General features: G+C 37.1%; 1 protein-coding gene across 1 annotated transcript; it reads left to right on the top strand.

Moving 5' to 3' along the window:
- Positions 1-1,749: 1,749 nt before the first annotated feature.
- Positions 1,750-22,190, top strand: RNF180 (ring finger protein 180; the record flags this gene model as incomplete). The annotated part of the gene is made up of 5 exons (XM_010162543.2): positions 1,750-1,875; positions 4,029-4,124; positions 7,631-8,581; positions 21,660-21,767; positions 22,079-22,190. Coding segments are annotated over exons 1-5 (1,369 nt in total), but the record flags the coding sequence as incomplete, so codon positions are not given.
- Between the last annotated feature and the right edge of the window lie 783 nt (positions 22,191-22,973).

The raw sequence follows: 22,973 nt of genomic DNA, 5'->3' as shown, positions 1-22,973 counted from the left end.
AAATAAAACTTGTTGAAATAATTGTAAAATCAGATGTTTGGGCTGTGGAAGAGTAGAGATTTCTTTTAACACTGGTTTTAAGTTTTATGCCCCTGCCTCCCTGTCAGTGAGCACTGTGCAATGCAGCACTGTGAGTAGGCATAACCCTAGCATGGTGCTTGAGTTGAGTGTGTAGATGCAAAAGATGTCCTTACTTTTTTCATGTAGCAAGCACAAGGGACTAAAACCAGAAGCAGGTGAAAAGAAGAGTTAGAGGACCTTTGGAAAAAACATGGCAAAAAGGGAAGAGTTTGGAAGCAGATTAGAGAAGACCAGGGAGACAACAGAACACAGCAAGGCACAAAGAGAGGAAAATACTTGTTTTGTCCTTATAGTTGTCTTAATTTAGGTCTCTGTTTTACAAGGAGGTTGATTCAGGTCTGTGAAAAGCTCTATTGCACTGGTAGTGCTGATCCTCCTACACAAAATAACTTAAGAGAGTAAGCCTCCAGGGGCATATTGAGAAAACAGTCTTTGTCTTCTGTGGTTTTATGTTGGCATTCATTTTTTTTATGTGACGTCACATATATATGTATGTGTGTCTATTTGATGTGTAGGGTAGCAATGACTTATTTCTGTGGAGATATTCTGGGAAAACTGGAGCTTATCTTTTGTCTAAATATTGAGGAAGATGGTTTATTTTTTATTTGTTTTGTTGGACAAGCTTGAGAAGTGAGCCCATATGAACCTCATGAGGTTCAGCAAGGCCAAGTGCAAGGTCCTGCACCTGTGTTGGGGCAATCCCCAGTATCAATACAAGCTAGGGGATGAAGGGATTGGGATCAGCCCTGTGGAGAAGGACTTGGGGGTACTGGTAGAAGAAAAGCTGGACATGAGTTGGCAATGTGCTCTCGCAGTCTAGAAGGCCAACCGTATCCTGGGCTGCATCAAGAGAAGCGTGGTCAGCAGGTCGAGGGAAGTTATTCTCCACCTCCATTCTGCTCTATTGAGACCCCACCTGGAGTGCTGTGTCCAGTTCTGGAGCCCTCAGTACAAGAAAGACATGGACCTGCTGGAGCGGGTCCAGAGGAGGGCTACAAAAATGATCAGAGGGCTCGAACACCTCTCCTGTGAAGAAAGACTGAGAGAGTTGGGGTTGTTCAGCCTGGAGAAGAGAAGGCTCCAGGGACACCTTGTTGCAGCCTTTCAATACTTAAAGGGGACCTATAAGAATGATGGGGGCAAAATTTTTAATAGCGCCTGTAGCAATAGGACAAGGTGTAATGGTTTTAAGAGGGGAGATTTAGACTACATATAAGGAGGAAATTTTTTACAATGAGGGTGGTGAAACACTGGAACCAGTTGCCCAGAAAGGTAGTAGAAGCCCCATTCCTGGAAGCATTCAAGGCCAGGTTGGACAGGGCTCTGAGGAACCTGGTCTGTTGAAGGTGTCCCTGCTCACTGCAAGGGGATTGGACTAGATGGCCTTTAAAGGTTCCTTCCAACCCAAACCATTCTCTGATTCTATGATTGTTGTTGTTTCTCTCTAGTTCTGCATGCAACCTGGAAATAAGAACAACTGTTTTGCTTTACTGTTTAAAATGTCTAGGTGGCATGCTATACAAGATCAGAGAATGTTTGTAAATAAAGTATTAGTCTCCTCTGTAGTGAAGAGACTAATAGACAAACTTCTAGGCTGCAAGAGGAAAGCAATGTGGTTTCAACAGGTGGCTGAATTACATGTTTTGTGGTCTTTACAGATAGACATACAGAGCTGAAGAATCACAAGCTGAAATGAGTAACCAAGAGGCTCATATCCTATGTTGCTGGAGATGTAGAAAATATATAGCAAATTCTGTTTGCCTTGCAAAATGTAATAGAAGAGAACCATCCGAAGTAAGTATAACATCTGGAGGGAATTTGTAACTTTTTCCAGTGCCATTGGTTTTAAATAAAGGAGAAGCGTTAGATTCACCCTCACTTAGTAATTAATACCCTGTGGAGATAAGTACTAATATATGGACAATTCCATAGACAGTAATGTAAGCAGTAATGCTAGTGAAACCAAGTAGGCAGCGATCACCTTTTTGTTCTGTGACATGAAGGCTGGTATTCATCATGCATTTGACTGTTAGCTTGCGTGGAGTATATAGTGTTACCATTTTTTCATATGAAAATGTGTTCTGTTTGGGCAGTTGTAATGTAGTAAAATTTTGTTTTAATATCTCTTGGCAGAGAACTCTTTGTTTCTAAGGTGTATTTTAAATACTGATACTAATTTCCACTATGGTAGCTAATAACTCTGTATCAGATATTTCTACACGAGAAACTTTTGCTCTTCATTTTGAAAAAGCACAAAAATAGTTCAGTCTAGCTGAACTATCCTGTCGTGAGAGGAGGAGATGGCCTGCCAGGCTAAAATACCACTTAGTAATTTACATTTATTAAAATAAACAGGAAAATAATCATATGTAATAAAACAATGACAGAGCATTTCATGCTGATTTATAGTAGCAGTTAGTAATCATAAAGAGTTCAAGTCTTTCCAGATATGCCAAGAAGACTGTGCTTACATCCTATGATCTTGAGTCAAAGTGTAAAAGCAAATAGAAGGGAAGGTGTTGATCTCTTTTTATCAACACACTAGAAAAGCAACAACATTATTTTTGACAATAGAGGAGAGTATATACAATAGAGGTAGAAACAAAGTTATTTTTTAAGATCCTGATATAATTAGTATTATTAGTAAACCCCTTTTTAATCAATCTTACAAAGCTTGAGGTTCTGGAATATTTTTCATGAGTTATACTTGAGGAGTGGAAAAATGTAGTGAAAAGAAGGACATATCTTTGTCTGTGCCTCATGGTGGAACTTTTAATTCCTAGTGAAGATCCACCACCATTGTGCACAAGACTAAAGTAGCTCCTTCTCTACTTATGTAGATAGCAGATAAAAATAAGTAATTTAACACTACTTCACAAGTATGTCAGCTTTCCCTGATAAGGTTTAGACCTTCAGTCAAAGACATAGCTGAAATATGAGTAAAAGAGAAAAATCTTAGAACAAATCTTAAAACCGCATGTTGAAGTTATGAGTGCAGTATAAACTCCTTAAACCAGAATTATATCCAAGTTGAAGTACAGGTACTCTCCACAGCTAGGAGGAAGACAATAGCATAGACATGGCAAACAGATCTATCTGTCTGCTGTGACTACTGAGAGAATTTCTAAAAGCTTTTGTCTTCTGTGTATAGCCCCACTTCCAGTTTTCAGTGTACTGAAACTTTATCCCTGTGAGTTTCATAACAGGAGCCAGTGATTTTCCATATTGATAAATTTTAACTGAGTTTAAGACTAGAACATTCACTGGAGTTTCCTTATATTTTTAGCCGTCTTTATAACTTTACTGATTTTCTAAACCATATTAAAATATTTAATTACACATGTATCACTTTTGTGCTAAAAGGTAGTTAGATAATTGTTTTTATTTTAGTATCAGTTAGTGAAATACTACAGGTTTTTAGATTTTGTTTTTTCTTCAGTTGGTCACATCACTGCAGTAAAAACTCAAAAGTTGTTAAGACTCCCTGGTTTCTCTGCTAGTTATTCTAATAAGCTTTAGAAAATTAATTTTAAACTATTTGTGGCATAGTTGTGCAGTACTGACCACAATCTTCATATAAAGTAGAACTTAAATTTTCTTGTCTTTACTGGAAAATTGTGCCAGCTGGTAATGCTTCTGAAATCAATTTCCTGATGTACTTGGAATGTCAGCAGTTGCATACTTTCTGTTCTTGTAAACAAAACAGAACCACCTCCATCACCTCTGTCTCCGCAGTGGAGTCTATCCAGTGTCCTTAGATTGAGAAATAGAGAATTATTGACAGCATCTACCTGATATTTAGCTTAAAGAATTCACCAACACTTTTGGGTTTTATAATTTCTTAATAAAATATTTAGTGAATGTGGGAAGCTGACTTCTGGCTGTATTCAAACAAAAAAAGCTTACATTAATGTTGAATATCAATACAATGATTCCTTTTTTAACAGACTTCACAACCTGCAGCTGCTGCTCAGGCGTCTTGTAACATATGGCATGTGAATTTAGAAGCCATTCCAGAGTGGGTGAAATGTGTCATTGAAAAGGTGATATTTTTTTCTTTGCATCTTTATTATTGAAAATGTGAAATAATTAAGGGGAGCAAATTTCAAGGGGACTTTTCTACCAATGTCCACTTATATTACAGAGACCTTCTAACTGAGGGAATTTGTTTTAGTGACTTCTATTATTACCATTTATGGAGGCTTTTTTTCCTTCTTAAATGGTTGGGTTTTTTATGTATGCACAAAACCTACAAGCGACAAATTCTGTTCCTGCCCATTTATAGATAAATGTATTTATGTTTGTCCAAATAACTGTCATGGGCACCCCTGCATATTTTGTAAATGCTTAAAGTCATATTATCTAGGGTTTGGGTTTTGGTTTGTCTTCATCATTGTATCTTGCAGTACTGACATATAGTTTGACAGTGACAGTAAAAAGCATATGTTCTCCATAAAACTGGACTGGGGGTTTGTTAAGAGATCAGTTGTTGGAATATGATGTGATGTCTTTTATATTTAATGTGCTAATATGTCATCAATCGAAAGCAGTTACCTTCCTGCAAATTCAAAGGTCTGATGACAAGCCAATGTCAGTGCTTCTGAGTTTTAACTGCCTATTTGAGATTACAAACAAACTCATAGCTTTCTTGTTGTACTGATTGCTTCAGTTTATTATTTTCTTAGGTCTAGAATTTAATGTTGTTGTATAGATATATAATAAGAAGAAACAGTGCTGTTCTGTTCTTTTGCCCTACTTTTTCAGTCGCATAAGTCTTTGATTTTGAGATGCCAATGATATCTGTATTCCTTTCTGCTTAGACTTCGGTGTTATGGCTAAACATTCAAAACTTAAGAAAATTTATTTCACCTTCCTTCATTGTTTTGATCTATGTTTTTTTTTGGTTAAACATTAATTAAACTCTTTTTAAAATTAATAATCTCTTATGCTTTGATAGTGCATGACAGAATAGTGTATCTGTTTCAGAAATACTAATCTTGGGGTTGCGTGTGAAAATTAGGGGTGATGAGATATTTCCCCACTTGTACAGAATTGCCTAATCTTGAATGCCTGATTATAAGGATGCAGTTTTTTACAGTACTTTGCATGTTAGATTATTTCAGTAATATTGGATTCAGTATTGATGCTAATACTGTTCTTTTCACCTTTAGCAGTAAATGGCCAGTCTTCTGCATTTGAAAGCTTAGAGGGTCAGACTGGAGACCTGGGAAATACACTGCTCAGAAAAGGCTTAGCATATTTGCTCAAGGTTGCAGAGGAGCAATGCTCTTCTGGTGTCAGAGGCAGAGAGTGCAATTCTCTGTGAACACCTAGAGTATCTTAGTGTTCATTTTGTCCTTTAATATCCTGGGAACTCTTTCCTCATTCAGTTCTGACTTCTCTGGAAAGATCCTGTGGGTTTATGGATAAATGTGTGGGTTTTTTAAACAATTCTGACTTATGCCCAGGTCCTCCTGGGCTCTGAATAATTTTGTGATCATGTGGTGTTTTCTCCTGTATGACTTCTGAATCAAAGGCTAAATTATTTTACATAAGCATAAAGTCTATTTGCAGGCTGTAAAAACCCACTACTTCCCAGCCCGTTCTTATTTGCCATCTGTGCCTGTTCTTAACCAATCTTGTTGAGTTTCATGCACACATTAATGTATAGTTAATCTTCAGTAATTATAAATAGCTAGCTACCGCTGCTAGTGACCTTTATTGACCTGCATTTTCTTTCTTTTCCTCATTACTCATCACTTACTTTAGCTTCTTTGGCTAACCCTGCCCAGTTTTTCTTCTTTATGTAGTCCATCATTAAATCTGTGTACCCTCAGCTCCTTTTCAGATCATGCTGATTTTCCCCCTACCACCTCCTCCACTAGTAGGCTGTTACTTCTTTTACTGAGTCAGTGCTTCCACAGTCTGTTGCCAAACTAGTGCTAAATCAGTCCCGGACTCCCTTGTACTCCACCTCATCTCCCAGTCTCTGTGCACATAGGACATAAGAGATGTCCTTTTTTTTCCCTATCTTGCCTTCCCATTTTTGCCAGGCTCCTAGCCTTTTTTCCTAACCCTCCTGAATCACTCCTCCTCTCCATTTGGAGATCCGGGTTACTATTCTATAGTGCCTGAGTGCCAGAAAGACTCACTAAAGGCACTAGAAAGTGCTTTTCCCTGAATTTTACTGCCTAGCCCATGGTGTTTGGGAAATGAAGTGTGGGAAACTTACAGTAAATCTCTGGACCAGCTTAATTCTTCTTTGGGAATGGCATATGGACACGTTGGTCAGCCTTATGAACTGAGAGAGATTGTGCATGTTAAAGGAATTTACAGGGATTTGACAGCCTTTGGGCATATGTAAACTGAGATTCTTTCTTCTCTTAAGTTAGAAACATGTCCAGATTTAAGCAGATTCTCACAGGTGCAATGAAAGGCGCATCTTTGATACTTTGTAAAATTTGGAGGTTTTAACCCAAAAGCAGGAGTATGTTTCTCAAAAAAGTGTTTCCAGAACTTTTTCTAGCATTGCATGTGAAAAATAACCTTTTTTTCACACAAGGTTTTTTTTTCTGAAACTGCAAAATTGGTTTTGCTGAAACTTTCTGAAGCTTTCAATCAGACAAGCAACAATCGTGGAATCATCTTCCCAAACTACCCTGAAGGACATTTGCAACTGAAAGCAATGCTTTGACTGGAAACGCTGGGCAGCTTCTGTATTCATGACTCAACCTCACTTTAGGCACACTAGTGGGTAATGTGTGACTGGAGTTAATATTGTTGTTTCTCATCTGGGCTTTAATCCTACAAACACTTGCATAACTTTAATCCTCAAAAATGTTTCTGCTAACAGATGAATATATTTACTGAAAATATTCATGGAAATGTGTAGGAGTTTATAGATCTTTGATACATATTTTCTTTTGAAAAAGTGCCTTTAGGATTGAAATGAAGTTGATAGAATTACAAATAATGAAAATAACTGTCTCCTTGTAGATGGAATATTAAGAATTTGTCATGGTATCTGCATACAGATTATGTTGTAGTATTACATACATCAAAATACAAGTACCATTTCAAGTTTTTGTGTGGTAAGCAAAATAAAAAGCTATATTCCCTTTGTAAGAAATCTCCTTCCACTGTACTTAGTATGCAAGAAATGTATCAGCACTCAGAAGACTCAGCTGAGAAACTGTGCTTGCCAATTCCAGATTAACATTGTAAATTTATTTCACTGCTTTAAAGGATCTTTCATTAGTATTGCAGCATTGTTCTATCTATGAACACATTTTAAACATATTTCAAAGCCCCTACATTTTGAAATGTGTGTTCTAGATTTCTTAGAATTAATTATCACTACAGCAAGTAGAGTTTCGACCAGAACATTATGACAGATTTTCTTTCTACTGTGAAGTCGCTTTTATTGTGTTTGAAAAACACAAAGCAAACCATTTTATTAAAGGAGAAAAGAACTCTACTAATGATTTCTTAATTATGTATTTACAGTGAATGTGTTGTGTTTTGTTTTTTTTTCTTTTCTTGTGAATAGGCACAGTGGACAATTGGAAAACTGCACTGTCCATTCTGTGAGGCCTGCTTAGGGGACTTTAACTTTGTCTGCAACACAAAATGTTCCTGTGGAGAGTTAGTAAATATACATTTCTGCAAAAGTCAGACTGACTGTCAGCCAGCTTTCTGTGTTAAATTGACAAAATTGTCAGGAAAACAATTACCTCTCCTCAAAATTCAGGCTGATTTAATCAAGGATACCTGCCATGAAGTGGTAACTGCAACTTTGGAAATCAAAAATCAAGGGCTTTCATACATGGCCAGAAATAATAATGGTGCTGGAAGATTAACAGAAGCACTTTGTCTAGAAGTAAGAGCTCCCAGATTTGAGCCGAAAAGTAAAAAACTTCCCTTAAAGGCATTAAATCAAAAAAGAAATCATTCAGCTTGCTATCCTGGGACTCATGCATGCACTGTAAAACCTTTTCACAGAAGATCACATAGTTTGGATTTAAATATCAGAGCAAGATTTGTTTTGTCACCTGCATTATATGAAACTTGCAGTATGGGAACAATTTACCATGTCCAAAATGAAAATCCACCTGTTTACACACAAAGTGGCTTGCAATTAGAGTCCAATAGGAAAGATGGTAATTCTTTTCAGGACCTATATAGTTCCAGTGCTGACAAACTACAAAAAAGGTTTCGAGTTACTTCCTTTACCACATCATTACATAGAGAAATGGAAAGTGAGTGTGATTTTGAAGCTACTGCACAATCTTCTGTGTGTGCCATTGCTGATGGGTCACCTTTTGTGATGAACCCTTCTTCACCTACAAGTGCTCTAGAAGAGGAGCAGTACATCACACCTATCGGTCTTGTGCAGCCTACAAGTATTTCCCTCAACCAAAAGCTGAATAAGAGAGAAAGAAACAAGTTTAAAAGATTGAGGAGAAAACAAAGAAGGCAAGAACAGTGGCTACAGAAGCAAGTAGGTGTTTAAAATAAGTTATGCTATTTTTTTTTTTTAAGTTTGGCTTGATTTTATGAATCTTTTTTACTTTTTTTGGTGCTGTCTCTTAATACTGTTTTAACATGGTACTGTCTAGAGTCAGATATCCTGCAAACAAGGATTTATGACCTCTTCCTACATGTAGTTTTTCTAATTCAACCCAATCATTTTTTTTCTGTGTAAAATCAAACCTTGATGGGTATATATAACTAGTTTCTGTTGGCTGCCTTATTGTTTTGTGATGTAATAATAAATTTGAAGTGGGAAAAAATACAGTAAAATTTAATCAGTGAAATTAAAGGAAAACTAAATGTGCAAATCTAAATGAGAAACCCTATCATTTTGGGATTTCCTAACTTTTAAGTAATAGCATTTGAAATATACTTTACAGGTAAGAAAATGTTATGTTTGAGAAGATGTTTGCATTTATTATTTGTTGTAACACAAATGTGGTGGGTTTTGAGTAAATAATTGATGCTATTTTAAATGTTAGTCTTTAGTAGGTAAACATTTTGTCTACAAATCTAATAGAAATATTACATATTCTTATAAATTATACAACCATGATTTCCTTCTTCAAACCATCTATAGCAAGACAGAATTAAAGACCATAGATAGTCATGCAATTTTGGTCAAGGGGAGAAAGACCGTAGATATCTTAAAATTAATAACACAGCTTTTGTTTGCTCTAAAATTCAGTAGAAAGGCTAATGATATGCATGCCTTTAAAATATATTTTCTCATCATAAAATTTGTGCTGCAAAATACTGTGTGACCAGCGAAAGCAGACATAGTAATTCTCATCAAAGAAGTAGCATCTACTCAAGAAATCATTCCCACTTCAGGTAGGTATGTCACTGTGATAGTCTTAGAGTATTCCACAGATGAAGGGTAGTAACTTGTAAAGCTCATGTAAACCTTCTTTCACAGTTTTTTTTAATGCAATTGCTAGAGTAGTCAAGTCTAATTTAATATTTATGCCTTATTGAAAAATACTAAGCTTAGTTGAATCGCCTGTGTTTAGTTTAGATATTAAATTGTTTTCATAGGTTTGCATTTAATGCAATAGGATATGTAGGGCAAATAGTTCATGTATGGATCTTTTGTTAGTCCTTTGTACCTAAAATATTTTCACTCTTAATATTCTACTGTCCTTATCCAGTTCCACTCTGCTTGGGCACCAAGTGACTTTGAGACCTTTCCTACATACAGTCAACACAGCCTTTAGAATATAGTGTAGAATTGAACCAGAGCAATGAATTCAGGATGAGACAGAGATACACAGAGGCTTTCTCTCAATTAAGTGTAAGAACCAACTTGAAAATGGGATGTCTCTGGGACATATTATGAGACTTTTCAGTATGGCATGCATATATTCTTTCATCTTTGGGAAGGTTTTTCGTTTTGTTTAAAGAAAGATTGAAATTGGTATTGTGCTATTTTGAAATCTTCTTATTTTGTAAAATGCTTTTATGAAACTGACAGTAAAGAACCTTTCCAAGATCTGGATGTCTTAATATTGAATACTTGTTTTTCTAATAAGTCTAAAGATTCTTAGATGTCCAAGTCCCTAAAATGGCTTTAAAAATTCCAGGCCTCAATGTTTCTGTTAAATTAAATGGTGATGCAAAAGCACAGTATATGTGAGCATTTGCAGAGTCATAGAATCTGCAGTCTCTCCACCTACTTCAGTATTTATCGGATTTTACTTTCAAGAATAAAAGGTTTTACAACTACTCAAAATTTGTCATACCTAAGAAAAGAAATTACACTGATACATCTTTTTCTTGTTAAACCATGTTTAACTGATTCCTATATTATTTTAAAGTTTCATATAACAAATGATACACAGTTGTTAAATCTAGTATGTCTAATCAGTAAGTTATTATTAAGCATACAGTTTACGAAATACAAAAAAATTAGTATGTAAAAAAAGTCATCTGGTTTTTGAATAATAGTTTTGAGGGGAAGATATTTTGGGTTTATATTGATTTTTTTTAACCTTGGTGAAAGCCTGAGATTGTGGCATGGAATATTTAAACAGGCCTACTTCTCAGACTGTGTCAAGCAGCACATGTGGCTAGTGTAGCTGTGTTTCCCATTGCTGTGATATCTTCCCAGGAAAATGTGAATGTAGAAAATTGCATCCTCTGTACAGTCTGACATGTCACAAAAGGGGATGCTTCTCTGCTATGCACTCCATTTTGGTCCTGCTCCCCTCTTGCGTGCCAGTCTAGGTATCCTCCTTTTTCTTGCAAGTTCCTTTTTCTTCAGCATTCTGACACTTCTTGTAAAAGTATGCATTTTGTTACAGTGGTACTTATAATATGAAGCTGTCTGTGGTACTTTGTAAGAATGATTTCCGGCATACTTACCACAACCATCACACTGCTTAAGCAGTCAGATAGTAAAACTTCACAAAGAGAAAAAACCATAAACCTGTGGGTGGAGTGAAAGAGTTTTGATAAATGGCAGTGGAAAGTATTTCCTTAAGTGCTCTTTTAAGAAGTACTTCAGTGCAGCAGAACCCTGATGTGAGGTGAATCTCTTCTAAGCTCTCTCTGTTAAAGGTACTGTGCACCTTATTTTTATCTTTAGTTAAAGTTTTTCTGGAGAGAAAAAGAGAACAGACGTGTTCAGATTTTGGATTTTCTTTGTAAATGCATAGGCTGCTTCTCTAGGTTTCTTTTGTAATGTGATAACTTTATCTGTCAAACTTTTTTTCTGTCTAAGCCAAAATGTGCCCATAAACACAGTGTTGTAGCAGAATGCACAAGCTGAAATAATAAACCTTAGCCTTGGACTGTAAATAGGAGCAATTCTGTGAGCTCCTGGCTTGCACTTGCCTGTGGAGGCCTGCACTGGTGCGGGCTCTGTGGTGTAGGTGCAGGACGGAGCTAGCCTGCTAACAGCAGAGGGACCCAAGCTTCCTCTGTCTGCTCAACAAGAGAAAGCTCTTAATGCCTGTGAGGGGGATACTTGGATTTTTTTGGTGTGTGTGTGTGTGCACAGGTTTGTGTTCATGGGGGATTTTTAGGTTTCTGGTCTATTGTTAGGGTATGATAGAAGCTACTTAAATCTAGGAATTGCTAATATTAATAATAGTACTTGTTATTGTTGCTATAGCTAAGAAAATTAAGTATTTGTGTTATAAATTCCCTTTTTTAATATCTTGTTATACCTTTGCATTTTTTGCTACTGTCTGAAGCTTGTAATAATTTTCTGAAAGATCTCAGACAGAAATACCATTTGTGGCTCCTCCAGTTTTATTTCATTTGTCTTCACAATCATTTTACATAGAGGAAGACTAGGTAGCCAGCTTCAAAACTGCAGTATCCTCTTGAAAATGATCCTTACCCATTTGAAAAAAATATTATTGCCCTTCTTACTGCATTTTATAATTTAACACATCACCAGTTCTTTTGTATCTTTTTTTAAAACATGAAAGTTTTGTTTTACAAAAGTGACTAGTGGTCAGTTTCCATGAAGTGAGTTTGCTTTCATGCTCCCAGTGTTAATCAGAACTCAGGATAAGCACGTGGGTGAGATATTGCCTTGTTTATCCACACTGGTGGAAAAACAAGGTCAGGTGCTGTTATCTTGCCCTGCAGCTTTGAGTTTTCATACTGATGTTCTCTAGCAAATGACAGTCTTGTAGAGAAGACGCTGGGCTTCAAAAGTTTAACTTGTGACCTTAGTTCACTTAATCTATGCTTGTCTCTCTTCCATGTGTACATTGTTTTACTATTCTTTTTCTTGTACTGTTATGTTTGTATTTAAACTGTAAATCCGTCAGTTGTCTCATCATGCATTTGGATTTCAGTCATTTTTTCTGTGATGAGGCTCATAACAAGAATTATCCGCAAACTGCTGATGGATTCCTCTGCTGGCTGTTGGAGGGCTAAAAACATTTTGTGTTGATACCAAAGTAAAGCAGGAAGAGAAGAAAGTGAAATTAAATCGGATCGGGAGGAGGCAAGCAGTAACTACAAGGTCTCAATTGTGAATTTTGTTAGGGAAATATGAGGCCCTGGAGTAGTTGCTTAAAGTAAGGAAAAATGAAACATGGGAAAAGGGGCAGTCCTAATCCCATGTCCTGAGATCTGTACCAAAATATTTATATGAAGTAATATTTAGTTGCAGTGAATGACTAGCTGTGAATCCCCAGAATTAGGATTGAGGGATGCAACAGTGGGAGAGCATTTTGACTCTGTGCAGCTTGTACTATATCCACACAAACTTCGTCATTCAGTTCATTGGGTGACTCTAAGAGAAATTGAGATCAAATATTAAGATAAACCTTTCCAACCTGGGAAAGGTGAAAACTCTGATTTCAGTGTTCAAAACTGCTCCTGCTCTGGACAAGTTCCTGTCCTGGTTTCAGCTAATTTTCTTCTTAGTAGCTAGCATAGTACTGTGTTTTGGATCTAATATGGGATTTGGTATCAGAAGAACATTGATAATATACTGATGTTTTTAGTTGTTGCTAAGAAATCAAGAACTTTTCAGCTTCCCATATTTTGCTAGTGTGCAGCTGCACAAGAAGGACTTGTGCAAACTGGGTAGGAGCATAGCAAGAGCAACAGACCCAAATTGGCCAATGGGATATTCCATGTCATATAATTTCATGTTCAGTATCTAAATGAGGGTTGGCTGCAAAGCTGTTTCTCTCTTCTGGGGTTGCGGTTTCAGGATTTTCTTGCCTCCAGGATCGCTCACTGAGAGCAGGCTGGGTATTTGTTGGTGGGTGGTGAGCAACTGCACTGTGCATCATCACTGATTTGTATATTCTATTATTACTATTATTATCATCATTATTTTAATTTTTTTTTATTTCACTTATTAAATTGTTTTTATCTCAACCTATGAGTCTTCTTACCTTTACCCCTCCAATTCTCTCCTAAATTCCATAGGATGAGGGAGAATGATCAAGTGGCTGCGTGGTGTTTGGCTGACAGCTGGGTTAAACCACGATAGTTCTCAAAATAACATGGCAGTTTTTAGGTTCTATACTTAACTAGTTGAACCTAGGTTTAAAGCAGAATAAACTTTGAGATAAAGAAGACTGAAGTGCTTCTGTGTTAACATGCAGTGGCAGAGTTCACAGTCCCTGGTCTGATACATTTATGATTTACTCGTTCTGAAATAGTGGCATTGCACTGATAGTGCTGTACCATTAATGGTTTAAGAGCCATTGAGCAGCAAGGCTGCAGGGTGCTACATCTTGTTTATGGGCAAAGAAGAAACACACATTGTGTATATAAAGCCAAGAATTTGTTCTTCATATAACTGAAACCTTAAAAGTGTGATTATTGTTAGTCTAGATTTAAATGTGAAAGAAAAAAGAAAGAATAATATTGCCATTTAAATCGTTATACACACTCACTTGTTCCTCCCATGGTGCTGCGCCGAGAGGTCTGCGGGCTGGCAGCAGACCTTGGGGTCTGGTGGAGGAGGGGGTGTTACTGTGGCTTGTCAGCATCTGGAGTCCTTCATTGGGAGCAGAATGATGTTCATGTTGGTGGTTTATTTTTCTTTACCCCAGAATCCTCTTGAGGTCACTTTTGTGTCTTTGGTAACACACTTTTATACTCTACTCTTTCTTCACTGGTCTGTGGCTTCATGCTACATCCAAATTACTTTATGTGGTGCCTTTTATGAATGTAAAATGCAGTCTCTTTGTTCTGTTTGTTACCCTTGTAAACCAGTTCTGTCCAGGCCCAAGTCTGCATTTATTTAACAGACCCCTGTGAAGTTGCTTACAGCTGTTGTGGTGTCCGGTGCCCACCCAGTGCCCAATCTCATGTGATCCCATGCCTTACTCCTCCATGTTGTATTCTGAGTCTCCATTTCTCAAGGCCTCTGCTGTCTTTTAGCAGGCCTGTATTTCTTTACACTGCACCATTACATTAGAGTTGTAAATATCTTATGCTGCGTGTCAGTGGTTCTACCATGCAAAGGTAACAAAAATAAAACAAATTAGCCACTGGCATCTGTTCTGTTGGAGAAATAGCTGTCACAGATAAACCAAGTGAAACCAAGCAGCAGGCAGGGCAAGGGGAGTTCAGGCTCAGCAGGCATGGTCAGCCTCAGCCCTGAGGCCTTGCAAGTTCAGTGTAAAGCTCGTGGCTGTTCATAGCAGCGGCAGTACTACATTAGAGGGCTGTGTGGTTACAGGTAAGAAGCAGTATCTTTCTTAACTAGCTGATAAAAGAAGAGGAAAAATTTGGGACATGAGGATCTTCTGAGCCAAAGCTTGTCTGTCTTTGCTTTTGCTTTCTACATGGTGACTTTTGTAATTAGGAGATGAATTTTGTCACTGATTATAAACTGGATTAACAAGAATAAATGAAAAATGATGGATGCATGCCCAAATGCATGACTTACCTTTGTTAAATTGCAGTTGTGAATTCTGTGGAAATTGTATCTGAGGGAAATAGTGTGCAAAAGCTACTGGTTTCTGAGATGGCTCTGAAGCTCCTGTTGCAAGCCTTTAAACCCCAATGCTTTAGAGTTTAATTACTTTTAGCTGCAGTCTCTTCATGCTGTTATTTGTGATTACAGGGGCGTTGTCTGACCTGGCCTTTTCTTCTGTTTGATATGTCTTTTGCACAATTTGATGTTAAGAATAACCAGTGGGATAAACAGCCTTGCAAATTTGCCAGTGTTCTGCCCAATATTTTGCCAATGAACAGGGTTTTACAGAAAGGACACTGGCACCAACCAAAAGAGTAAGCTCATTTTACTGATTATCTTAATACAGAGAGGAAATAATGCAGTGAGCAGTCAAAATAAGTTAAGTATATTGCTAAGCAACAACACAAAGTTAGGCAGTGTATCTAATCATTACTATATAAAGTTAGCAATAGTGGCTAAGAAAGATACATCTCCAGTTGCCCTATTTATCATCATCCAGACCCGCAGTCACTGGGGTGCCTCAGAGCAGCAAGGGTTTGAAGAACCTTTCCTTGGCAATTGGGAAGTCCTCCGTAGTGCCAAAATAACTGTCTGTGCTATGAATATATTCCTTCATTTAGGTTGAATATATATGAATGCTGCTTGTGTAGAGGATAATTTCAGAGTGTACATATACTACAGAATAATCTCAGCATAGCAGAAGTCCATGAGCTGTTGTGCATTAAGTGTCCATCTTGCAGAAGAGGAGATCATCTGCTGCTTCATGTGTCAGGCCACCTTTCCTGGTCAGCATGCTAAGAGACTGTCTTTCTGTTCTTGTCCAACATCCTTGGTAGTGTGTAGTTTTCCTGAAGAGAGACACTCAGAGTCTCTAAGTGCAGTCAGCTCTGCCTGAAATAGTAATGTTGTACTGGTAGTGCTACAACTCTAAGAATCAACAGCGGGGGTAATGTACAATCCATGGGTAAGATCCTGATCCACCCTCACAGATGTATCTTGCTGGTCAAAAGCAACACAGGAAAGAAACTAAGCCCAGTGAAATGAGTTATGTACTTTATTGTTTACTGTCTGCCAAAAAGGTGAGGTTTTTTAATAAATAACATATGGGTCATTGCTGCTGTTCCAAGGTTATATTGATTGCTATTTCAAGAAAGGATGCTTTTTCCTTGTATAAACTGTAAGTGTTAGAAACTAGTATTTTACTTTTTCTAGAAGCCCACAGACAACTTAGGTGATAACAGTTTATGAGACTTGCTGTCCCTCAGCTGAGAAAGATCATAACCATAACCCATTCATGGAGGTAGGTTGCAATGGTGTGCAGTTACGTTCATCCCATAATTTCATCTTGCTTTCTTATTACACAGATAGAGTGAAGAGCAGACTAAATTGCAGTCATATAAGGTGACTTGTGGCAGTTAAAATTCAAATTAAACAATGGTATGAACAAGAATACAAGAGTACTTTAATATTTATTATATTAACTGTGTGTTACAAGAAAGACCACATCAAATACACAGTAAGGAGAGAGTTTAAGATGAGACTTTACTTAGGAAAATAACATACTGTTATAGATTTTATAGAATTTTGTGCCCCTCATCTGCAGTACTCACTTCTACAAATTTTTGCTGACCCAATGTCTAAGAATTTGTGTAAGTAAATTTTATATTTATAATTGGTTTTTATGGTACTAAGCTCTGAAAACACATAAACTAAGATAAATTAAATGCTGCTTGTGTGGAGATTTAAGTAGAGTGCAGGGCTTGGTTCTTCAATTTTAAAATTTTTTTTTAAATGTAAGGAAAAATAGCATCTGCTGTTACAGCTGAAGAAGTTGTCAGTCTTTTGGACATATGAATGTCTTTTTCACATCCAAGTACAAGTTTACCCCAGTAAGTTAAATAAAACAAAAGTTTCCTGTGTTATGATCCAACACCCTTATGGCTGTAAAGCTGCGACAACATGTATTTTTTAAAGCTAGATATTGCCAAGATTTTATTTGGTACAGTGCTTTTTCTGATAACATGTGCTTCCCTAATCCTTTATATCAACACCCAAATTAAAATAATTACATATCAGAAGGAAAAGGTTTCCTTTATAGATGATTTAGGTAAAAACATGCTTCACATTTAACACAATTCAGAATTATGGGGGATGGAAAATAACAATTCTTTATTTTAAAAAAAATATTTTTATATTTTCTTTCAATATATTTCTATAACTTTTTTGTGAAGATGCTAGAAATCTGTCAGTTTCCATTATTAGTAGTTTGCAATCAAGTTTCTAATTAAAATTATTTCACCTTTCATTTAAGCAAACTTGATACATTGTTTCTAAAGACTGGAGGTTTTGAAAGTGGCATCAGTCAGAAAGAAACATCCAGTCAGCAAAGTCCAGCAGGTCAAGGGAGGTGATTCTCCCCCTTTACTCTGCTCTGCTGAGACCCTACCTGGAGTACGGTATCCAGCTCTGGAGCCCTCAGTACAAGAAAGACGTGGACCTGCTGGAGCAAGACTAGAGGAGGGCCACAAAAATTATCAGAGGGATGGAACACTTCTCCTGTGAGGCTCACAGGCTGAGAGAGTTGGGGTTGTTCTCCCTGAAGCGAAGGCTCTTAGGCAACCTTACTGTGACCTTTCAATACTTAATTGTGAACTTTCAATACTTAAATGGGGCCTATAAGAAAGATGGGGACAAACTTTTTAGCAGGGCCTGTAGCAATAGGACAATGGGTAATAGTTTTAAACTAAAAAGAGAGTAGCTTTAGACTACTAAATAGTGAGGATGGTGAGACACTGGCACAGGTTGGCCAGAGAGGTGGAGATGCCCCCTCCATGGGAACGTTCAAGGTCAGGCTGGATGGGACTCTGAGCAACCTGATTTAGTTGAAGATGTCCCTGCTCACTACAGGGGGGTTGGACTAGGTGACCTGGAATGGTCCCTTCCAACCCAAACCATTCTATGATTTCATATTCCTTATTAAGTAAGGCTTTCTCCCCATAGTCTTTATAAAAGAAATGTAACAATTTGGCAAAAGGTTAATCAAAGCTTAATATTTCGTAGCTCAAAAAGTTGAAAAATTTTAAGTAATATTATTTTCATATTTTGTATATATTTTCTTCTATGTACAGAGTGAGGAGAGCTTGCGCTACTTTTACTAATCAATTTTCTATTATTAGTAAAATTATGTAGAATCAATTAAATATTTGACGTTATGAACACTTTTTGCTAAAGTGCACTGCTAATACAGATTCTGAAGCAAGTTGCAAATAATTAGCTAGCAGCTTGAGAACTAAAATGTGATCTTAGCTAATGGAGACTGAGAGTAAGCAACTGGTGAAGAAAGAGCATTCTTTTATTCTTCCATAAATTCAAAAAATTTGGTAAAAGCTGTAGAGAAAATGTAGAAGTGTCTAGCAAAAAAATTGAGGCAAGAAAAAACACTTGCATGGACTTTTTTTAAAAGTAAAATTAGAAGATCCAAATATATCTAATTTAGAATATCTCAGCTTCCTTTTGCAGATTAAAATTAGTATGTCTCAGGAAGAGGAGAGCTAGAATTACAGTGCAACTCTGAAATGCACTTTGCTAGAAAAACAAGACTCCAGCTCTGCGGTTACTCTACTGTTGACTATACTAGTTTTCATGCAAAGCAATCCATGGGTTAAGTCATGGAAGCTCTTTAATTAATAAAAAACAGATCAAAGCACATTCAATAAAACATGAAAAAGGACTTGACTGCAGACATGATGAAGGAAGAAAAAACATTAAATAGTGAAAGAAACAGTGTAATGTGGAGTGCTACATTCAGTGGGCTCCCTGAATTGAAGGAGTGTATGATTTTGGAGTATTCTGTCTTTTTCCAGTTGGATATAGCTGGAGATTTGTTGTTAAACAACAAAAGACATGTATAATACTAAACACTACACATGAGGTTCTGGAAAAAGGTAAAAACTGGGTGTCAGTCATTCCTATAGAAACAAACTTAAATTCTTCCTTTTTGTGTGTTTCCTCAGTATTTTTTACCCTCTTTGTTCATTTCAACCACTATTTATGATATGCTAAGTTTAATCTTCAGATAACTTCTCATATTTAGGAAATTTTAGGAAGGTAGGTAAAACATAGGAGACTCTTTTTCTCATGCAGGAAATGCTGTACATGAACTTTGCAAAAGGAAAAAAATACCACTCATAAACAAAGATCTGTAGAAACGAAGCCCCATGGTAGCATACCTGCCAGCACTGGCACATCCAGAAGCAGCATGTCTAGATAGGACCTACTGTTGCTTATATTCCTCAAGTGTGATGCATACCAAATGTACTTAACTCACTATACCTGTTAAGATCAGAGACTTAATCTTGCATCTTACCAAAGCAGATACTGTTGAGCATATTCTTCCCTGTAAACAGCAGAGTTGACAGATTTTCTGTGGTTTAGAGGACTAACTTGTTTGTTTTATTGACAATATCGGAAAAGCAGGGTTCTAGAATAGCAAAGACAAAAATGTAGCATTGCATGTGGATAATTGTATGTAGTTTTTATTATTTGCATTTTTTTCCAGGTTTTAAGTGGATTTGGTGCTCAGTCTCACTTGCTACAAAACAGGCAAGGTTGTATGAAAAGATGTAAAAAGATCATTTCAAGATTAACAGTCAGACCTAGTAGTTCCTCTTGGCTGCATAATGACACAGCTTGTACTGTTTGGACCCTGAGGTGGGTCCAAAATACAAACTGAAATGAGAATGTTAATTATGTTACAGTAAAGAAAAATACTGATTTTGGTATAGTAGCAAACTGAATTTTGGTTTTACGTATTAGAAAAAGTGCTGAACAGAAACAGATTTCTTCTGGGTGATCAGATCTCTTCTACAGGGAACTACTAAACTGAAAAGCTTAACATTTTTCTAGTTGCTGTGACAATATGTTGTTGTTTTCCCTGTGCAGCACAGCACAGCAGACCAATCTGGTTTCTAAAAGTAAGCTCTTTTAGGAGGATATAAATAATGCATTAGAATTACTACTAGATGAATCTTTCTGGATTTAAATCTGTTAATCTGTGGAATATATCTGTATTTAGAATGGTATTAACCACTGTGTGGATGTCTGTCTTTTGGATTTCTTTTGTTCTAAAAGTATCCAAATTCCCTTTAGCTTAAGTATAAATGTAGCATTGACTGGTGCACTGAAACTATTTTTATACAAATGTGTGAGTAGTACTGAATTTTAGAGACATATGCTAAAAAGTACAATATATGACCCACCATAGTGGTGGTGAATGTGATGAGGATCTCCTGGGATTAACTTGATCCACTATTAGTAAAATACAATCTCAGTTTTTAATGGAAAGCCATGGTAGGAGGTGGTTGCTCAGACAGCGTGCTGAGATGGGCTCCTAGTTGTTCTCCATATGTTCTCTAGATTGAACTTCTGTAAAATCTGTCTTGGGCAGTAGCAGTGGAAGATCTTAACGAATATTATCTCCAGCAGCACATGACATGAATTATCTGTTTCACTTTATCTATACCACTATTTCATCACTTTCAACTACAAAGATGCATTTTGCTCTTGCTTCTAACACAGATTTTGTTCAGCATGTTAAATCTCAACAAATCCAGTGATCTGGTTAGATGAGATCCAGAGTACCTGCTTATCTGTCTTAAGTGTCTCTACCTAATCTTCTCCCTGTGCTGTTGGCAGCAGTTTTTCTTTTTTTGCCCTTCGTTGGTGTCATATCAAAAGGCTCTGGACCACTGCAGTTGATTTTTTTTAAGTCTCACAAGCATTTTCTCATAATCTGATATTCAATTTCTTGTTTGTAGTTTAAGACAAGTTTTTTTTCCTACTTGTCTTCCATCTGTCTTCTGTCATTTTTCAAATATGGGTGTGCGTGTTTTGTGGGATCAGACTCGCTGTATTTTTTCATGCAGTATGCTTTTTATCACCATTTATTGCAGGTAGACTTCAGTTGTTCAAGTAATTCTTCATTAAGAGCAGGCAGAAAGTGGGATTTTAAGCACAGTGGAAGAAAACTTCTTATATCTCAAAACGGATACTGTAAAAAATGTTTGTATTTTCCTAGCCATATAGATGATGTACGGAGTATGCACTAAAATGGTACATTTTAGTGTCATAGGTATTGAAACCTCTTCAGCAAGATCCCTTGACTAGTAAACTATGGCCCAAATGTAGCTCACGTGTCACCTTCTGCACCCCTTTGTGCCCCAGATACTAGTTGGTAAGGGGTTCTTTGTGTGTGGAGAGGGAAGAGACCTGTCACAGACAGAGCTAGCTGAAAGTTAAATGGCAAATTGTGAATCTTGAGTCCAAGAGGGACATGACTTAGTTGAAGAAAGTAGGGGACATAGAGGTTTTTATTCTTTACCTGTGTCTTGTCGTGCTCCCACTGTGTTGGATAGGACTGCAGCTGGAGATGGAAAAGAGGAACAAAAGATAGTGGAGCTGGAGTGCAAACGCATGTATATTCCCTGCTTCTACTGTGCTTTGTTTTGAAGCTGGGCTATAAAGAAGAAAGGGCAGTGAAGTGAAGTGGAGAAGGCTCTCCATAGGCTATGACTTCTTACATACACACAAGTGATATCTAAGTAGCAAATAGAGACAAAGAGTGGTGCCTGTCAAGTTGCAGTTATATTTGGATGTTGAAGAAAGAGTTCGGGGACTTGGAGAACGTGGAACACAGAATGGAGAACGTTCTTTATTTACTTGGCTCTATGTTTCTACTTTTAAGAAAGAGGTAAGTTAAGATGTACTAGTAGAAAGTAGAAACCATTTCCATGGTTTAACCATGAACAGCTTCTGTATTTTTCTATGATCTTATGAATTTCTCTAAGGAAACCCCTCTAGTTTAGTGTAGAGCAATAATGTTGAACTTTTTTGTGTTCATAAAATTTTTGTGTTTAATGTCAAATTTATTCAGAAAAACACAGTGCTTTGTCAAAATTTTGTGGGAACAAAAATTTGTGCTGAAGGGCAAACTTCTTTTCAATGCCAGTAGCTCACCTTTCCTGATTTAGAACCTGTTGGTGCAAGATGCATCTTCTATAGGACACTGTTCGGAAAGCTCACGAGGACGTCAAGGTACCTGCTACTTTACAGGATGGTCCTTTTGACAAGCTTACTAACCAAGCTAGATTTTTGGCACAAGACAGAGCAAAAGGTGTGATACTTGTACTATCCTGAATCTTGTGCCCTTCAGCAGGGTTCCTACTAGCGGCTTTGTTTAGGCTGTCCAAAGAGTTCCAGCCTGTTAGTGCTGAGAGGGATGCACCCCTGGACTCCACACACGATTCAATGTGAATTCTACTGGAGACCTTTATTATTGGTTACATGATCACTTATTTACTCTAAAGCTGCTAACACACACACACACACACACACAGACACACACACACACACACAGACACAGACACACAACTCTTCATTGGCTATAAGCTACTGTTCACATGCCTGGTTACAATATTTGATTGGATAAATCCACCTGTTCATGAGGCATTCTTTTTACTTCTGACTAGCTGCATAAGAAATTTCTTATCTTGTTTTTCTTGCATTTTTTTCTCATGAATCTGTTTTTTCACTCCAAGTCAGAACTTAATTGTCCAAGGTCAAAGCCGCCTGCAGCTTTGGCTCTTAAAAGTGCCAACATGTTAGAATGGTGGTCCAGCACCATGGATTTGTGATTGAACCAGAACATCCCAGTCATCACTGGTCTCCACCCACATATTGACCTGTTGACTGAATCTCTTTGAGTGCAACCATCCAGCCAGTTCCTTATCCATCAAGTGGTCCATCTGTCAAATCTGTGTCTTTCAACTTGAGAGACAAGGACGTTGTGTGGGACAGTATAAAATGTTTTGACCTTTTTAGAACTGGTAATAACTTCGAAGTCATATTTTGATTTTGCAAATTAAATTAATTTTGCAGTTTTCAATTAACTTTCTTA

Source organism: Antrostomus carolinensis, unplaced genomic scaffold (assembly GCF_000700745.2).
Source record: "Antrostomus carolinensis isolate BGI_N321 unplaced genomic scaffold, ASM70074v2 scaffold3952, whole genome shotgun sequence".
In the NCBI taxonomy this organism is placed as follows: domain Eukaryota; kingdom Metazoa; phylum Chordata; class Aves; order Caprimulgiformes; family Caprimulgidae; genus Antrostomus; species Antrostomus carolinensis.
This window is presented reverse-complemented; position numbering and strand designations above follow the sequence as displayed.